The 18,171-nt window shown below is 40.2% G+C and overlaps 3 protein-coding genes across 3 annotated transcripts; 1 reads left to right on the top strand and 2 right to left on the bottom strand.

Annotated features, from left to right (window-relative positions):
* Positions 1-6,969: 6,969 nt before the first annotated feature.
* Positions 6,970-7,991, bottom strand: LOC135645075 (glucan endo-1,3-beta-glucosidase-like). Its single transcript, XM_065163141.1, has one exon. It carries the CDS (start codon positions 7,910-7,912, stop codon positions 7,073-7,075), a length of 840 nt encoding a protein of 279 aa, XP_065019213.1. The 5' UTR covers positions 7,913-7,991; the 3' UTR covers positions 6,970-7,072.
* A 3,927-nt stretch (positions 7,992-11,918) lies between these two features.
* Positions 11,919-12,845, top strand: LOC135644220 (protein PHOSPHATE-INDUCED 1 homolog). Its single transcript, XM_065161688.1, has one exon. The coding sequence runs from the start codon at positions 11,919-11,921 to the stop codon at positions 12,843-12,845; it is 927 nt and encodes a 308-aa protein (XP_065017760.1).
* A 3,586-nt stretch (positions 12,846-16,431) lies between these two features.
* LOC103995306 (probable xyloglucan 6-xylosyltransferase 1) lies at positions 16,432-18,171 on the bottom strand. Its single transcript, XM_009415866.3, has one exon. The coding sequence runs from the start codon at positions 17,933-17,935 to the stop codon at positions 16,610-16,612; it is 1,326 nt and encodes a 441-aa protein (XP_009414141.1). The 5' UTR covers positions 17,936-18,171; the 3' UTR covers positions 16,432-16,609.

Genomic DNA, 18,171 nt, shown 5'->3' with positions numbered 1-18,171 from the left:
ACATTGCCTCAGTCATGAATGGAACGACGTAGACTTGGCATGTGGTGTCGGCCATATGTTTGTGAGTACCATTCGTGCGCATCTGCCTTTTCCATTGGGCTGACGCACATCTTGGACGAGCCCCCATTGCCTAAAAGTACTCACCTCCCCCATTGTGCTTCGAGGTACAGACTTGCTTGTTTCGGGGCCTTAACTGCTATTATCTGTATTAATAAATAATTAAATTGTTGTATTGGTTCTTGTCCTGTATTGGGGATGCATAGTAAGTAAATGAGATGTTTTGGGTTACATTTTTATCTTGAATAGATGCACCTAATGTAAAAAAATACTTTGAACCTATTTAGTCGTATCGAGCATTTCGAATACTTTACATGTGTAATTCATATGCATATGTTTTATGCATATGCATATGTCTTAGGCAAACTCATCTTTGTACTTAGTCGTCTTACAGATATTTTTTGTCATCAACAAATGGATGACATCTAAAGCAAACGCTTTAGATACAACACACCCTTCAAATGCTTTAACCATCCTTTAATGTCAATACGATATATGATCAAATTCATCAATTCATAAAAATTTAGAAAATTTTATGAATCTTTTGGGATCATTCTATGATTCAACTTTATGACTCACCCCCGAATCAAATAGTCAAAGTAAGGTGAGAAACCAAACTATCTCATAGGCATTGGAGAATAGACGATCGGAGCTAAAGAGACCTAGATTGATGAATATTCAAATATTCTAACGAGTTATGGAACAACTCCACGGACCTCAATGGAAGAATTCCCTTACTGTCTCACCTACGAGACTCGAGCAGTCATTCCCCTTGAGAACCTGAACTAGCAACTACAATGAAGAGAGATCAAGGACTTTGGACAAACCTTCATTTAATTGATAAGACTTGAGCCATGGAGCACTCAAAAGCTTTAACCTACAAGTGAGCAATTACCAGCCACTAAAGTCAGAAGGCCCTGATATTGATGCCTAAAACTTATTCATCATACAATTGTACTCAAAGTATGTAAAAGTTATTACTCAAAAAATACTACCCTTAAAAAATTATTACTCCAAGTATGCAAAAGTTTTATATTTTAAAACTTTACATTTTAAACACATAAAACGATTCCTAATAGAAAAAACAAAAAGATGACACACCTAGAAGACAATTATTAGGTCAAGAGGCGGCTCAGGGACCTCTCCCTCGTTGTCATTCAATATGACAAATGACTCGAGCAATAGTGCAACATACGAGAACTCTCGAGAACAACCTTTTGTCCACCAAGCTGATTTTTACCCTAATTTTTCTTTTATCTTCTCCTCTAGCTCTTCCCTCTCTCGACTTCCGTATCGACCTCCATATTGTCGTGTCGCATTAGAGTAGATGTCTCATTACTTTCATTGAAAATGTCATTCTCTTGCATGATGACAAAGTCATCTCTAAGGCACCAATCGTTCGGGTGTTTAGAGGACTCCATGCCAAGCTGGGATGGTCAGAGAGGACTCACGAGATCATTAGGCTATATATTTTATTAGCATGCTTGGTCAGACCCATTTAGATCTTAGTACTTAGCAAGCTCCTCTACTTTATACTGGGGCCGAAGGGACTCTTCATCTGGAGTCGCTAGGTTAAGTCTTCAACTTGACATATGAGAGAGAAGTTCTCTGATTGGAGTTCTACAGAGAGTTTGGTAAGTTAACTCTCCCGTCGGGGGGAGTTTCTGACTAATGGTAAAGTTAGTATGAGTCGAAGTATGAATAGTAGAAGTCTTGAGTTTGGTCCTCTTACTTTTATACTTGGCAGCCAACGAAGAGAGATTAACGGTTGATGGGGATGGGCCTGTGCATCCTCTTGAGGATTAGACACATAGGTGATTAATTTTAGGTCAAATGAGAGATTATTAGTTATAGGTGTCCTGCAAGCCAATCACGTGAGTGATGACACGTATGACATGACACGCAGTCTTTTTACTTTCTATTATTATGATTTTTTTTATTTTATATTACTTATTACATATATTATGATATCCTTAGATTTGTGCAATGAGAATCAGATTGTGATAAGATCACGATAATGATATCGATTCACCATTAAACACAGACCCTAAATAATCCTAGTCATAGGTTACTCGAGAGGGACATTGAGATAACCGAACAATCTGATATACTGTAGGAACACTATGGCTACAGTACAGGTGCTCATTGGAGAATGAGTTCATTGATTGATCCGCTCATGGAATGCTAGATGATTAATGATACCTCATTATCAGACAGCGATTCCATCATCCCAATAGTATATCTGGTCCTTAGACTTGAGATACCAATGATATCCTATATAAGTACTTCATTTTTTGATACCAAACTTAGTTTGGAAGTTCCAAATCTAGTATAGCCGGTCATCAAGAGTAGCAACTAACCTTACGAGGGTTATTGAGTATCGATAGAGGATCATCCGCTCTCGGTATTAAGAGAGAAATATTTCATATATTCTTGTTCAAACAAATCCTTGGCCAAGGTTATTCAGATTGAGAAAGAAAGAGTTCTTCGAGAGAATTCGATTAGAGCAAAATTCGAGAAGAAACTGTATAGGCTTGATAGTACCATACTCGATATACAGTCTCTAGGATATTAGATGGATGAGGGACTATAGGTATATGATAATTAAGGATATATAGATCCAAAAAATTAGATTTTACTATATCGTATGGGGATTACGATGTAGTGACATAGTACATCTGCAATCGATGAGTCGAGTAAATTATTATGGAAATAAGATATTCGCCGAAGCCCTTATCTTATTAGATATCCAATAAGACCCTGAATTATTGGATCCTATGAATAAGATCTAATAGGAGTGAGGTTAGAGAACTAAGCTCAAGCACTACTCCACAACCCGAGTCTATTCAGGTACCTAGTACACAGGTTCCAACTTTACGTAGGTCCGATAGAGTACCTCATTCTCCTGAGAGATATGTGGGACATATCAGAGGAGAGAATATTAATCCTCATACCTACAAAGAGGCTATTACGAGTATAGACTCTGGGAAGTGGTAAAAAGCCATGAATTTTGAAATGGATTTCATGTACTCCAACAATGTTTAGAACCTAGTTTATGGACCCGAGGGTATTGTACTCGTTGGTTGCAAATGGAACTTTAACAAGAACATTGAAGTAGATAAAAATGTGGAGATCTATAAAACAAGGCTAGTGGCTAAAGAGTATTATTGTTAAAGGCATGGTGTTGATTATGGCAAAACCTTCTCACTTGTAGTCATATTAAAATCCATACGAATTCTGTGTTCCGTAATGACAATCTCGAGGAGGAGGAATATATGATACATCCTGAGAGATTCATATCTAAGGATAGTCCAAATAAGGTGTGCAGGTTGCTTAGGCCTATCTATGGACTAAAATAAGCTTTCCAAAGTTGGAATATAAGATTTGATGAGGTGATCGGATCTTAAGACTTTGTTAAGAATAAGTATAAGTCTTGCATGTACATAAAGGTAAGTGGGAGCGCTATTACCTTTATGGTGCTATACGTGGATAATATCATAATCATTAAGAATGATATAGGGATGCTCTCTATAGTAAAGGCTTAGCTATCTAGACACTTTTTCATTAAAGATTTAGGGGAAGCATCTTATGTCTTGGGGATTGAGATCTATAGAGATAGATCTAAGAGGATGCTTGGCTTATCCCAATCTAGGTATATAGACACCATTGTCAAAAAGTTTGACATGAAAAATTCTATGAGAGTTCTCATACCGATGAGACATAAGATATCGTTTTCTAGGGGTATGTCCCGAAAGACTATTGAAGAAAGGACAAACATTCATAGGATATCCTATGCTTCAGCTATAGGATCTATCATGTATGCTATGTTATATACTAGGTTTGATATAACACATGCTCTGAGTGTCATGAGCAGGTATTAGGTGGATCCAAGCTTGAAGCACTAAAAAACAGTAAAGTGGATCCTTAAGTACTTGAGAAGGACTAAGAATCTTTTACTAGTATGTTGAGAAAGTAGCCTTAGGGTTGAGGGCTACACGGACTCGAGCTTCCAGTCTGATATCAATAATAGCAAGTTTAATTCAGGTTATGTGTTCACCCTGAATGGAATAGTATGCTGGAAGAGTTCAAAGTAAGATATTATTGTTGACTAGACCATAAAGACGGAGTACATTGTTGCGACAAAGGCAGCAAATGAGGGAGTCTGAATGAAGAAGTACATCATAGATCTAAGAGCTAATTCCCTTATATTGTAATAACTACGGGGCTATTACTCAAATGAGGTAACTCAGGTCTCATCATAAGTGTTCTAATGAGGTTACAACTTATTAGAGAGATCGTGGCTCGAGGAGATGTAGTAGTGGAAAGAGTTTCATCCAAAAATAACTTCGTAGATCCACTGACAAAGTTGTTGTCTCATATTATCTTTGAGCGTCATAGGGGTCTGATGGGGATCAGATATAAAGGTAATTGACTTTAGGTCAAGTGAGAGATTACTAATCATAGGTGCCCTATAAGTCAATCACATGAGTGATAACACATATGACATGACAATAGTCTTTCTGCTTTTTATTATTATGATATTTTATCACTTGATATTGCTTGTTGCATATATATATTATGATATCTTTGGATCTGTGCAATGAGAATCGGATCGTGATGAAATCATGATAATGAGACCGATTCACCTTTAAACATAGGCCCTAAATAATTATGGTCATAGGTTACTCAAGAGAGACATCGATATAACCGGATAGACTGGTGTACTATATACTCGTCCATATGATGGAGGCAGCTGGTCTCATAGCTGCTTGTATATGGACACTAAGACTACAGTGCAGGTCTTCATTGGAGAATAAGTTCACTGATTGATCTGCTCACGGAATATTTGATGGTTGATAATACCTCATTGTTAGACAATGATTCTATTGTAAATGAATGTTGTGTTATATGAGCACTTGTGGGTATTTTGATCTATAGTTGACCATTTTGGACCCTTTGTTGTGCGATCATTCAGATCTTGTAAAGTATATATGTAATTTGCATTGGTTATGAAATGTTTGCTAAAATAATTACTTATGGATCCCGAGTGAAACGTTTTTTCTAACTTATTTTCTCTTTTATAGATCCTAAGGGACCATGGGAGGTTTCAGAGAGATTAACCTTTATGGACAGACATGCAAGTGTGTCGCATGACTTAAGCAAAATCAACTAAATTCATGACATTTGGTATTAGAGTAGGACAAGTACATATAGAAATACTTGGTATACAAACATGGGGGAGGCTACAATGAAGGTAACCAACACGTATGACCGTTTGAGAGAAACATGTATGAAGATATAGGAAAAGAAGTCATTTAAAAGAGCGGGCATTTGAGATTTGCATTTAGAGGAATGTCCAACCATTCACATGAGAGGCACTACGAGGACAAGTAAACTAGGAAGAATGTATAGTGCATAAATAGTATGAATAGTAGAAGTCTTAAGTCCAATCCCCTCTTCTTGCTTTGAAGATCGACTTTTATACCTAGACAGTATGTGAAGGGAGATTTATAATTGATGGGGACGAGCCCGTATACCCTCTTTGTAACTCATTTACCTAGACGGCGAGATGGTACGATCCATGTAATGCATTGTCAACGAAGGACAACTATGGGACAACTATGGGGGTGTCACTTGTTTGGCAGTCACCCGAAATAAGCAGAAGGCGATCGACTGTGTCAATCAACTAGGAAAGGAGCATATAGGCTTTGCCACTAGGGAGTTACTGTTCCGGGTAGTCGACTTGTATCCCAAAATCGTAATATGGGAAAGTGAAAGGTTGTTGCCCTACCGTCTGTCATAGGGAAGGGGGATGTGGGCATTTCTCTGCCCACATCAACGTCCAATTGGTAGTGAGCTAGCAAGCCAGTCATCGAGTCAAAGCTAATGTCAATATGTACCCTTTTAAATCATGAAACATCCTTGAATTCAATCATAAAATATTCTTGATCTCTTCTTGAGTGACTATAACGATGGTAACAACACCCACCAACTATGGTGTGGCCTCGTAGATAAGAATGAGTTTTTAACGTACAGATGATCCAACACCACATCATGTCTTATCAAATACCTTATCAATCGATACGTCGATGAAGTGTGATGCCCACATTAATGCTGACTCAATGCCACCTCAAGAACCTAATCATCCTAACATGATAGTCGTGCTCCCCTGCCCTATTTACATAGACCTTGCTTGCACTAATCGTAATGTTTAACAATTTGATTAACGTTGTCACGATCAAGTAATGACTAATAAGTACCATCGATTTTCTATACTTTAACTCCTCGCTTAATTCCTATAGTTATTAAAGCTCTCCATAAAAAGGCCTAAGGTGTTTTTCTATGACTATCTCGAATAATTTGAGTGTACACCACCTCTTCTTATGAATTCCCCAATTTCTTTATTAATTTAAGCATCATATGTGATTTTTATAGGAGACCTTATAAAACCACTTCATCCTTAACTCCAAAGCTTATTATGACGAGCTCGGACTCTAGACTCGATTTGGATCCAAACCCCGAACAATATATTTTAGTGCATAATTCGTATATGAGTTATTCCTTCGAGGTGTCTCCTTCGTATCGGCTTAGGCCTTCCTTGTTGGAGCAGCATTCACATCACTACAACCCCAGAACTAGTAAGATTAATATTCGTATCACTAAATTCTTCTTATATGACATGATTCACATACAGATTCATTTATCTCTTCATTGCAATTCTCACCACTAAGTTCATCTCCCCTCCTCCCTATAATTACAACTGATATATCCACATGTGAAGGCACACAGATGCCGATGTTCATAATAAGAAGTGCATTATTCGATTGGAAAATATCTTCTTTATTTGGTGAGCCCTAACAGCGTTGATTCATCGAGAAAGATAACCCTTCTAAGTTTCCTAAACATGGGTATTCCCTAGTGCGAGACTTGAAGGACCAGAATTTTGGGAGTTCTTCCGGTGCCTTATGGTTTTGCGTTTTGAGATATAGGAATGAGTTCTTCCACCATGTTTTGGCTAAACAAAGCTTAATGGGTAGACGGGTTGCTCATCCGGGTAAAAGAGACCGAAGTTTCGCTCCGTTCCTGCTTCCTTTTGGTTCTCGTTAAACATGGCAAATATGTAGGCTTCGATCGGTGCAGGTCTTCTTGGTGTTCCTTCCCCAACGTGATCGATCAGATTCTGGATGTATGTGTGAGCATTGCTGATATTTGCTGCAAAGCCGCCATCTGATGGCCAGCCACTCTCGGTCACCACGACGGCCACATCCTTCCCTCCCACCTTCTCCATCGCCGCATAGGTCGCATCCAGCATTGCGTCGAACAGGTTCTTGTAACCATATGCTCCATCAGTCACCACCACTCCTTCGGAGGTGAACAGGGCATAGGACAGCGCGATCTGATCAGCGTTGTCTCTGTAGGCGAAGTAAGGATACACGTTGACGAGGAGCGGGGATCCACCGCCGGCGAGAAACTGTATGATGGGTTTCATGTAGGTTTGTGCTTCCGGAGTGAAAGCACCGGCGGAGGGAGGATACGATGAGCCGAGAACAGATAGCGCGACCGAGGTTGAGACGTTGACTTGTAGGCCGGCGGAATCGAGTGCGGTTTGGATATTTTGCATGGCGGGGAAGACGTACTGCGCCAAATCTCCGGGGATGACCTCGTTGCCGACGACTACGTAGCGGAAGGAGACGCTGGGCGAGTAGGGTACTATGTTGGTCTGAACCCAGTTGGTAGCTGCGGAAGCATCGGAGGCCAGAGGTTGGAGATCTTTGTGCTCAACGCCAACGATGAGTGTGATGTTGGATCTTCGTAGGGCTTCGAGGACGTCATGGTTTGGATTAAAGATCCTCATGCCATCGATATTGTTGGATTTGTAGAGATCCACCACCGCGCTGGGCTTGGGTAGGTTGTCGCCAACCAAACCGTAGTTGACGCCGATGCCATGCACGCCTGAACGCAGAAACACGAGTTGGTAATCCACACAGTCACTGTACATACAGTTAACACTACAACAGAGGAAGGAAGAGAGGAAGAAAGAATACTTGATAGGACTGCCAAGACCGAGATTAACAAGGCAGTCCGAAGCGGAGAGTAGACAAGTCGGTCTGCCATTTCTAGATCTCTGGAGCTTTAGCTGCCTCTACAGTTCTCTATTCTGATGCCGTCGGGGTGATCGGAGGGTTTTGTTCTTATCTAGAGGCCAGCGGTGGGAAGATCGCCTCGTCCATGAATGGAATGCGCACAGTTGGCATGCGATGGTTGCTTATCCTCGATTCTTCAGGTTGTAATGAACGAAATATTTGAATAGATTCTTGTCGTGATTTGGCCAAATGGAATGGTGATTGAAATCAAAATGGACGATTCTCCAAAGGTCAACTCTTGTTGTAGTAGCGATTAGTTTAGGGATATTTTACATGTATAATAACTTCAATATCTACTTAAAACTAAATATTATTAAAAATTATAAATCAAGCAGGAATATCATAGAGAAAAATTATTTTCTCAAATCAAATAAAAATATTATTTTTAAAAAATATCATATATTTAGTTTGATCTAATTGGATAGATTAGAAATGGATGGATTAATGAATTGAATTAATTTCCATGAGTATTACGAGGCCATAAGTTTTCCGATGAAATGATTTCATTGTCAACGAAGGTGTGAGGGCTTCATCTTGGGAGTGAGATTAACTTCATTCAGTTCTCTTTCTATTTCTACGCTGTGGTTAAATGGTAATGTGAGAGAAAACGAGCATCGCCTAATCCGTCAACACATCAAATGTGTCACGAAAAATGATAAAGACCTCTTAAAGTCCGAGAAGCCCAATCATACCGTCATCTCCAAATAAAAACAATAAATATTTTTCTAAATGATAAGAATACTGATAGTTGGAAAGTTCAACCCCCCTAATCGACACCAGAGGTGGGACCCAATGATATGATAATCATATCGTTATCAAAGTTAATTACTATTCAATCGTGACTCCACTTTTTTATCTCAATCCTTATACGAGTATCTTCGAGTATTCACTCGTCTTCTTGTAAATCACTTCCTAACAACATCCAAAGATCAAGTCGAGTTGAGAGAGACATCATCGATAACCACACCATCAAATATGAATACGAGAGATCTTCCCTCAACAATTTAATCATTTGATATCTTGACACTACTAATCTGAATAAAATCTCTCGTCCTTTAGTATGTGATGCATATGGTACGACGATGAATGTTTCTCTAATAATTAAATTGTATAGATTTCAATGCTAGGCAACATAATCAAAATCTTTATCCCCTCTTGCACACAAGCTTATCTAGAATAAATTCTAAAAGTTTAAACTAATCAATGGCCATATTTTGCATTCACAGCACCAACATATGGATGGATCTCTGGGAGCCACCTTATCAATTCTCTCATTCGATTGTATGCAATTCCAAAGGGAGATTGCGTGTGATCCAATTAAAATCGTAAAATTTGCAAGCACACTACTCCTTGTGGTGATTGCACTTTTTGTTTGATTTCACAGCAAATCCTTCCATATCCAATTCACTGACCATATTAAGCCCCTCACGGCTATAATGACAATCATATGTGAGGTGGAGGAAGGGTTTTTTAGTTCATGCAAACTGTGTACCTATATTAGACTCTGATTGATAACTCTGTCATATCCTAACATAAAATCTGCTGAAAACTTCATTCGACCACCAACACATCAATCACTGTTCAATCCTTGAATAACTTAGCTATTTCGATCTTTCGTGCTTCAGCAACATGGATTGACCTCTAGCTGGACTAAGGTCATCTTAATTTGCTCCGGCAACAAGTAGCTTATCGTGAAGAGGTAGAGTAGGTTCCTTGTCTCGATTAGCATATCGAAGATTAGTCTTCGATCGAATCTTTCATTAGATTAGTAGGACCAGTGATGTTACACCGGACAAATCCTGATTCCAACTTAAATATGTCTTTGATTGATCATAAAGATTGTATTCTATAAGATTATTTCTTTTCCTCATGAATTTTTAATATAGAAGATTAATTTTAGTGAGTTCAGAGCTGATCAATTTTTATTTATAAGTTAGTCTTATTTACAAATTATGTGAGTAATTTGATCATCAACAATTTGTGAGATCGTATGCCAAATTATAAGAGCTGTGGTTACAGTATAACCGCTTGTTCTAAGCTCAGGTTTGTCAACTATCGACATCGAATCAGTATCTTTCTTGGTGCCATGTTACCAATCTCATGGGGCCAAATTCCGATTGATGTATCAATCGAACAAACTGATGTGTCACTGGGTTATTTATGTGCCATTGTTTTTTATATCAAATTCCAAAAAGAGTCTTAGACTACTCATTATATTGAAATTTTAAAGTTTAACAATGAATATGACTTAAACTAATCAAGATTAACATAGATCAAATTTAGTATATATCACATGACTCTTTTATGTCCCTACTGTCACATATAATAACCAGCAATATTACTATATCACTTTACTTTATAAAGGAATGATATCGAAATGTAAATATTATTTGATTTTATTTGGAGAAGGCAGTAAAAAAAAAAGAAATGGACAATCGACAACTTGATACTAGTAAAGCTCCAACCAGTATCACTCTATTTTTTTAGACATAAAGTCCATAAGAAATTGGTGTACAGGAAGGGCCCTTGCAAGTAACTTTATCTCTTACAAGTTCCCAATTATCAATGGAATAAGTAATATCTCTTACAAGTTGCAACTGCTAACATAATTCAAAATTTATAATATTTTCCATGTAAGTAACTTTAAAATCTACTACTCAGATCCATAAGATGCTTTTTGAAGTATTCCAACTCTGTCTACCCCCTACCAAAGCCTTTTATGAAAAGCGAGTTGAAGTCAATTTAGTGGATTACATGACAAAGCTACTGGTGTAGAGCAAATTGAGTACTTGGTGAAGTGGTAAAAGCTTCCCCGGATAGAAGCCGATTAAGAGCCTAAAGGTGCCCTACGACACGAAGAAACAATTATTAAAGCCTCCCAACAAGACGTCAATGAGGGTGTTGACAATTTAAGTGGGGGAGAATATCACGGATGATCGTCGTGCACTCGCAACACCTACATCTATGAGTCATTCGTCACTTTTGTTTGCTTATACATATGTTTGACGACATATTTATTTTATTTTATATGTTTTTTCTTAAAAATTATAAGCAAAAATAGTTTGTAGGGATAAAACTAGAATAGATAAAACTATCCTAAAATGGTCCAATTTTCGTGTGTCTGTTTTCTATATATTGTATTATGGTACAAAATATCAATCATCTCAGCACCATAGAATCACCCAAGTGACATAAGACTAGATAGAAGTTTGGGATAATATTGGACATTAATTAGATTCACAAATTCGCACGTAAAACCTATAAGAACCTGCCAACGTGTCTGACACATGATGAGTAGTCATTTATAAACTTACAACTATTTGTTTACCTTCTAAAGTTATTATTTTCTTCTTTCTCTCTTACATACCAAGTGTTTACCGAATTACTTATAAAGCTATCCTCTTTATGAAAAATCAAGACTTCCATCACTCGTTCAGAACTATGGATAATGCAACGGTGCCTTATAACTTAAATAATTTCAACTAAGCATGTGATAGTAGGAATATGATAAATATTATCTAAGAGTCACTATTTTGTATAACTAGAATCTTTATGAAATACTTTATAGTAAACTCAGAACAATCGAAAAAATATTGTAAACAATATCTCTTCAATCAATCATCATTGATTCAGCAACCAATCTCCATGTAGTCCCAAACTCCAAGCCTCTATAAAGAGGCAGCCACATCCGAAACATGAAGACCACACTTAAAAAGCATGGCCAAGTCCACTACAACCATGCTTCCAACTTTGCTTATCCTTGCTTCCTTGGCTCTACCACCAACTTCTTCTTTAGCCGCTCTTTCCACCACCCTCCACTACCACAATGGCTCCCTCCTCAGCTCACCCATCCACATCTATATCATATGGTATGGCTCATTCACCGCCGCCCACCGAGCCGCCGTCTCCGACTTCTTCGCCTCCTTTCGGTCTTCGCCTTCGCCGCAACCCACTGTGTCAAAATGGTGGTCAACCGTGCAACAGTACAAAGACTACACCGGGAAGCCTGCGTCAGCAACCGTCGAGGTCGCCGCCCAGACATCCGACCGGGCTTACTCCCTGGGACGATCTCTCACCCGTTCCAACTTAGTCGACCTGGTGAGAAGCTCCGTGGTGAAAGGTTCGTTGCCCCTCGACGCCACCGGCGTCTATATGGTCCTGACGTCCTCCGACGTGACCGTCGGTCAGTTCTGCACGAGCTCATGCGGCTTCCACAGCACGGTTCTGATGCCGACCGGGAAACGGGTGGTCATGGCCCACGTCGGAGACCCGAGGACGCAGTGCCCCGGCCTCTGCGCATGGCCGTACGCTGCCCCGGCATACGGGCCGCCGGGGCCGCCACTGGTGGCGCCGAACGGGGTCGGCGTGGACGGGACCATTATCAACATCGCCACGGTGATTGCTGGGGCCGTCACGAACCCATTCCGCGATGGCTACTACCAGGGCGACCGGCTTGCGCCACTGGAGGCCGCCACCGCCTGCGCCGGAATATTCGGGGAGGGTGCCTATCCGGGGAATCCCGGAAACCTGTTGATCAATGACAAGAGCGAAGCCAGCTTTAACGCTTTCGGCGCCGGTGGCCGGAGGTTTCTCCTACCGGCCATTTGGGAGCCGATCAGTGGAAAGTGCAAGGTTGTCGCTTGAGAACACCACGTCTGGTTTAGCTTGTAAGAAGGCTGAAGTCTTAATATGTAATAAGCACGTAGAGCTTGTTAGTATATTGGTTCGGAAGTCAATAAATACATGCATATGACCATCGAAAGATATTTCTTATGACAGCTTTCACTGCTGAATGCTACCTTAACAGCAGATCTATATCACAAGTGATATGAAGAAATGAGATTAATTTAGGGAAATTGATGAAGTAGTATAAATATTATGAGATGGATTTCTGAAGTGTTGCTGAGAGAATCATCTACTAGTCTAAATATCAGAAATTAGTCTCCATGAGACAAAAATTACCTTTAGAAATTACAACATAGTTACCTAGAACCTGACAGGATCTAATGTTACTGAGTAAATGCAACATATGCATATAAAATGTAAAAATTATTTGCACAATTTGATAGATTGATAAGAACATTATCAAAGACAGATGTTGAGCATGCTCAGTCTATCGTGTTGTTATAATTTGATTTTCGAAATATTTATCATGCATGCCCCTAAATGTGACAAATAATTCAGTTTCCTAGCATGATTGATAGCAAATATAAATTATCACTTATTTTGTAGGTAACTAAAAGCACAAAGTAGAAACCTGAATGCAATCAAACAAAAGAAGAAAGGTCTCTCAAGTTCAGTCATTAAATCTCAGGGCCTTGAATGCAACCAATTGCCATATAAGCATATTAATATGAGACATGCATGTGAACAGCATTGAAAATTCCTTTGTTTGAGTGTCATTTAGGTTATATCACACATACTGAAATCCCATACTTAATGCTAAAAAGCTAGAAACTCAATAAATGTCCTAAAATGAACAAAATTTGGAGCACTTATACAATTATACAATTTGGGTTAAAAGAGATTTATACTGTTTATTTAATAAGAAAATGTTTTTCGCATAGAGAAGACTAACTGGATGTAACAAAAGTTATAATTAACAAAAGATTCACGCCTCACAATAAAAGCTACAAAGCTCCAGATTCTACAGAGTTTAAAGATATATTGTTTGCATCTAGTTATTAGGACTTACAACTGGGGGACTCATTAAAGGAAGTAATCTAACAACAGTTTCAGAAAATGAACCCAAGAATTATTTGGAATGTAAAACAGGGACAAGATGATTTAGTCTACTTAGCAGAGAAGAAGTTTTCCTTTCATATTTTGGGTCAAAATAAAAAAAAGCCTAATGTTCCTTGTAGCAGATAGGTTTTAAGCTGCTATGTGAGATCAAGACTGCATTTTCATAAAGCTGCTTGTAATGTGAAAATTAAAAATATTATTTTTCTACTTTTCTTCATGCACCTATCCACATCAATCAATGAATTTAAAGAGCTGATTCAAAAGCAATTCTGTATAAAATCAAAGCTTTAATGTGATGAGAGGAAAATATACCTGTCAATATAACCCAAACAGCTAAGAAAATGAATACAAGAACAATTTGGAATGCCGCACAAGGGAAAAGATGATTTAGCCTACTTAGCAGAGAAGAAGATTCGTCTCACCATTTTGGGGCAGAAAACAAGCTTAGATGCTCCATGGTACAGAACGGCTTAAAACCGCTGGTCCTAATAGAGTCTACAAGTTTTTCAGAATTTTGAAACAGTATGCGACGTCAAGGATGTGCTATTTACATGAGAAAGTTACTTAAAAATGCAGGTCACAATCGGAATAATCCTTTCCTAACTTTTGCATGCACCTATCCGTGTTGATCAATGAACTTGAAAAGTTCATACTCAAAAGATGCAGAATCAATTCAGGAAAGAATTGACGCTCTGGTATGATGACAGTAAAATAGACAAGAAGCTAAGGTTGCAAACTAGTGAACAAAAAGGGGTACTGAGGTGCATGTGGATCATGGGAGGTCAGTGTACACAACCTAACCCTTGCAAGTTAAAAATTATGTTTCAATGACTCAAATCCTGATAAATCAGGTCACAACCTTAACATGGCATCAGGGCTTCCCCTCTAGTTTCAAACTAGTATTATTGTAGCATCATAAGCTCCAATGGAAATTTTATCATCCTATAACATATTTTAAGAATACATAAGTCTGTTATTAATACATCAAAAGCCAGCAAGCCCCATCGAAAGTACAGCAAACATCATAATTTTATAGAATAAAACAATGCTGAACTTCACAAGTTCAAAAACGTAAACAAGGACTCGATGTCATGATGCTAGTGGCTTGCCTGGTATTTTTGTCTGTCGGAAGCTATAACTTTTGGGTGTAACATGCGACAAAAATAAAATAATGCACAACTAGGGTCATAACTTTCTCAGATCACAATAAAATTAACTTCTATTGGCAAAATACCTTCTTTATTAGCTCAACAATTTGAACAACAACTGGGTATGAGAGAACTGAGAAGACTACTAAGAAAATTGGCAGTCTATAAGAGATCAGGACTTGACACTTACATGAAAAGTAATTTGGCTTGTAATAGGTACATCTCACTGATCATTAGTATGCACATCTTAGCATGGATCAGCAAAGAAGCCACTAAATGTCAATGAGAATTTCATAAGTCTTTTAATAGTGTGTTCAAGATTATGAAAGGAAGGTAAAAACTTGAAATGATCAATGAGAATTTCATAGTCTATTAATGTCAGGATTCAGTGGTAGCAATAACATGGAAAGTTCCATTGATATGTTGCCAAATTGCAAAAAAAGAAAATCCCAATTCTCCGAATATATAACAAAAGAAAGAAGAGAGCTGATGTATAATTAACATGAAGATAGGAAGATGGAGCTCTGACAAAATCAACAAGACTGCCATAATCATTTAAATATTAGGATTCAATGGTAGCAATGAGACGAAAAATTGCAACAGAAATATTTACATATTGCAAAAAGAGCTCAATTCTCTGCATAACATGACAGATTTCAACTTCTATGGAGAAAAATGAAGAGAGCTGATGTTTAGCCACTACCAGAAGAGAATTAAAAGAGCTCTTGTATATTCCTTTTCCAATAAAATCAATTTAAGAACTGAACTTTTCCATTTGAATCCGAAGAAATACTGTCCAGGATCCGAGTAACAATAACCAGATAGGTCACAACACATGACTTAAAACTAGATTCCATGGCGCCAGTGGTTTATCCAATACCTTCATCTATCAAAAGCTCAAAACTTGTACTGAACAGAACAAACAGACGAATACATAACAATAATTGTACAAGCAGATCTGACTGTATAGCATAACAACTTGTGACCTTTGCTTCATGTATTGTGACAAAATAAAGTTTATGCAGACTATCATTTTTAGAAATGAAACAAGTGACACATTGAGGTGCTCATTGGGTATAAGGACCTGACCATGTCAATAGCAAGACAAGTAGCATCCAAGCAAACACTACAGTGGTCCTCCTTTACTTCACAAAACAAACAAACCTTTGCAGGAAAGAGGAACATCTACAACAAAACTCTATATTTCTACTGACAACATACTGTTATTTTTGTCTGTGACTTTACTTCATGTCCAAACCAAAAGATGACAATAATCTCTTTTCACAAATAAATCTGAGGATCGTCAAGGATAAGCAAGTGGCAACAAATAAAAGAAATGGAATAAAAGAAGATTACTATTCCTATCCTTGATGCATATTCATATGTCAGGAACTCTCTGATATTGAACACCAATACAACATAAATATATCTTTAGATAATTAAGCCTCCCATGATGACAATAGCTCTAAATTTAACTAGAAAAGAACAAGAGGTACAGAAGAAAAAAGAAGTTACTCAGGATGCTGTGCCAGTGACTTTGGTGGCCTTGAACGCCGGATGCAGCAACCCCAGTTCATCCTTCAGCTCCAGCGGGTTACTAGTCTCATTCCTGATCCGCTTCACCTTTCTGCTGGCGAGCGACTTGTGAGTGAACCCGTACATCTGCAAGATCTGATTGTCCCCAAAGTTGAAAGCGCGATCCATCTGCTTGAGGCAGCGCTCCACGGGATAATCCCCAAACTTGCCGCAGGGCTTGCAGCCGACGAAGTGGGTGACGAGGGGCCAGCGGTGGTCGCCAAGGCCCGGGTGGTAGTTCTCGATCATCTCCTCGTAGCGGTCAACAAGGATGCCCCAGTAACCGTGGAGGTAGTAGGCGCTCTCGAGGTAGACCTTGTCACCCCACCGGTCACGCTGGGTGACAAGGAGGTAGACCATGGCGGACTGGTCGTCGGCCTCGAAGACGGGGCGGTCCTTGAGGAAGGCGGTGAGGACCTTGCCCGCCTCGGTACGGGTCTTGCCCTTGGGGCCCATAGGCGCCCAGACGTCGAGGAGGTCGAGCGACCACTGGCAGTTGCGGAGGAGGAAGCTGCCGGTGTTGAGGCCGATCCAGTTGCGGTCGTCGTAGACCATCTCGTTCCAGCCGTGCAAAACGAGGTTGAAGGGGGCGTAGCGTTCCCAGGGGAGCTCGAAGGCCATATCGGTGAACATGGCGTCGCTGTCCATCCACCACAGGAACTCCACCTCCGGATGGGCGAGGAGGAGGGAGCGGATCAGGGGCAGCTTGGCCCAGAAGCCCGCCATCTCGGCGTCGAGGAGGGCCAAGTTGTAGAAGATCTCGATGCCGTGGACGCGGCAGTAGTCGATCTTGTTCTTGATGGACTTGAGCAGGTAGTGGTCGCCCACAGGGTTCTCGCAGGGCTTCGGGGAGGATCCCGTCACCAGGAGGACGCGCGGCTTAGTGGAGCCCAGAAAGTTCGGCCGCTCCGGGTGGCGGCGGAGCCAGTCGGCGCGCTGCTCGTCCCAATCGGAGATCTTGGGGCCCAGGGAGTAGGGCTTCGACGGATCGCGCGGCGGATCCTCCTCCTCTTCGGCGCCGTTGGAATCGGTATGCTGCGGCTGCTGCTCAGTGAGGGCGCGGTGGGGGTGATGGGGATGGCTGTGGAGGAGGCGGCGGATGTCGTGGAGGTCCTGCTCCGGGGTGCCGAAGCGACCGGCGCCGATGGTACCTCGGAGGACGACGATGGTCATGACGAGGCAGAGCAGGGTCAGCCGCCCATTGCGGAGCGCCCGATGCAGCTGCCGCACCCGCCTCTCCCCCAAGCACCGCCCGAGCACCGACATCCTCTCCTCTTATCTCTCTTCTCTCCTTCCTCTTCCTCCTCGCGGTGAAGTCGCTAAGGGAGCTCAAGATAGAGATGGCGCGGAGGTGGTGGGAGACCAGAGCGATGGTAGGAAGTGCCGGAAGGACATGAGGTGTGTCGGTCGTTTTTTATCTGGACGGGAGAAGGAAGGAATCCATGGAAAAGGAAGGCAATAGATGGGAATAGGAAGAGAGAAAGGGGGAAGAAGGCATTATT

The sequence above is a fragment of the Musa acuminata genome, chromosome BXJ3-8 (genome assembly GCF_036884655.1).
Source record: "Musa acuminata AAA Group cultivar baxijiao chromosome BXJ3-8, Cavendish_Baxijiao_AAA, whole genome shotgun sequence".
Taxonomy (NCBI): Eukaryota; Viridiplantae; Streptophyta; class Magnoliopsida; order Zingiberales; family Musaceae; genus Musa; species Musa acuminata.
The sequence above is the reverse complement of the archived record's forward strand: the minus strand, read 5'-3'. Positions and strand labels throughout refer to the sequence as shown.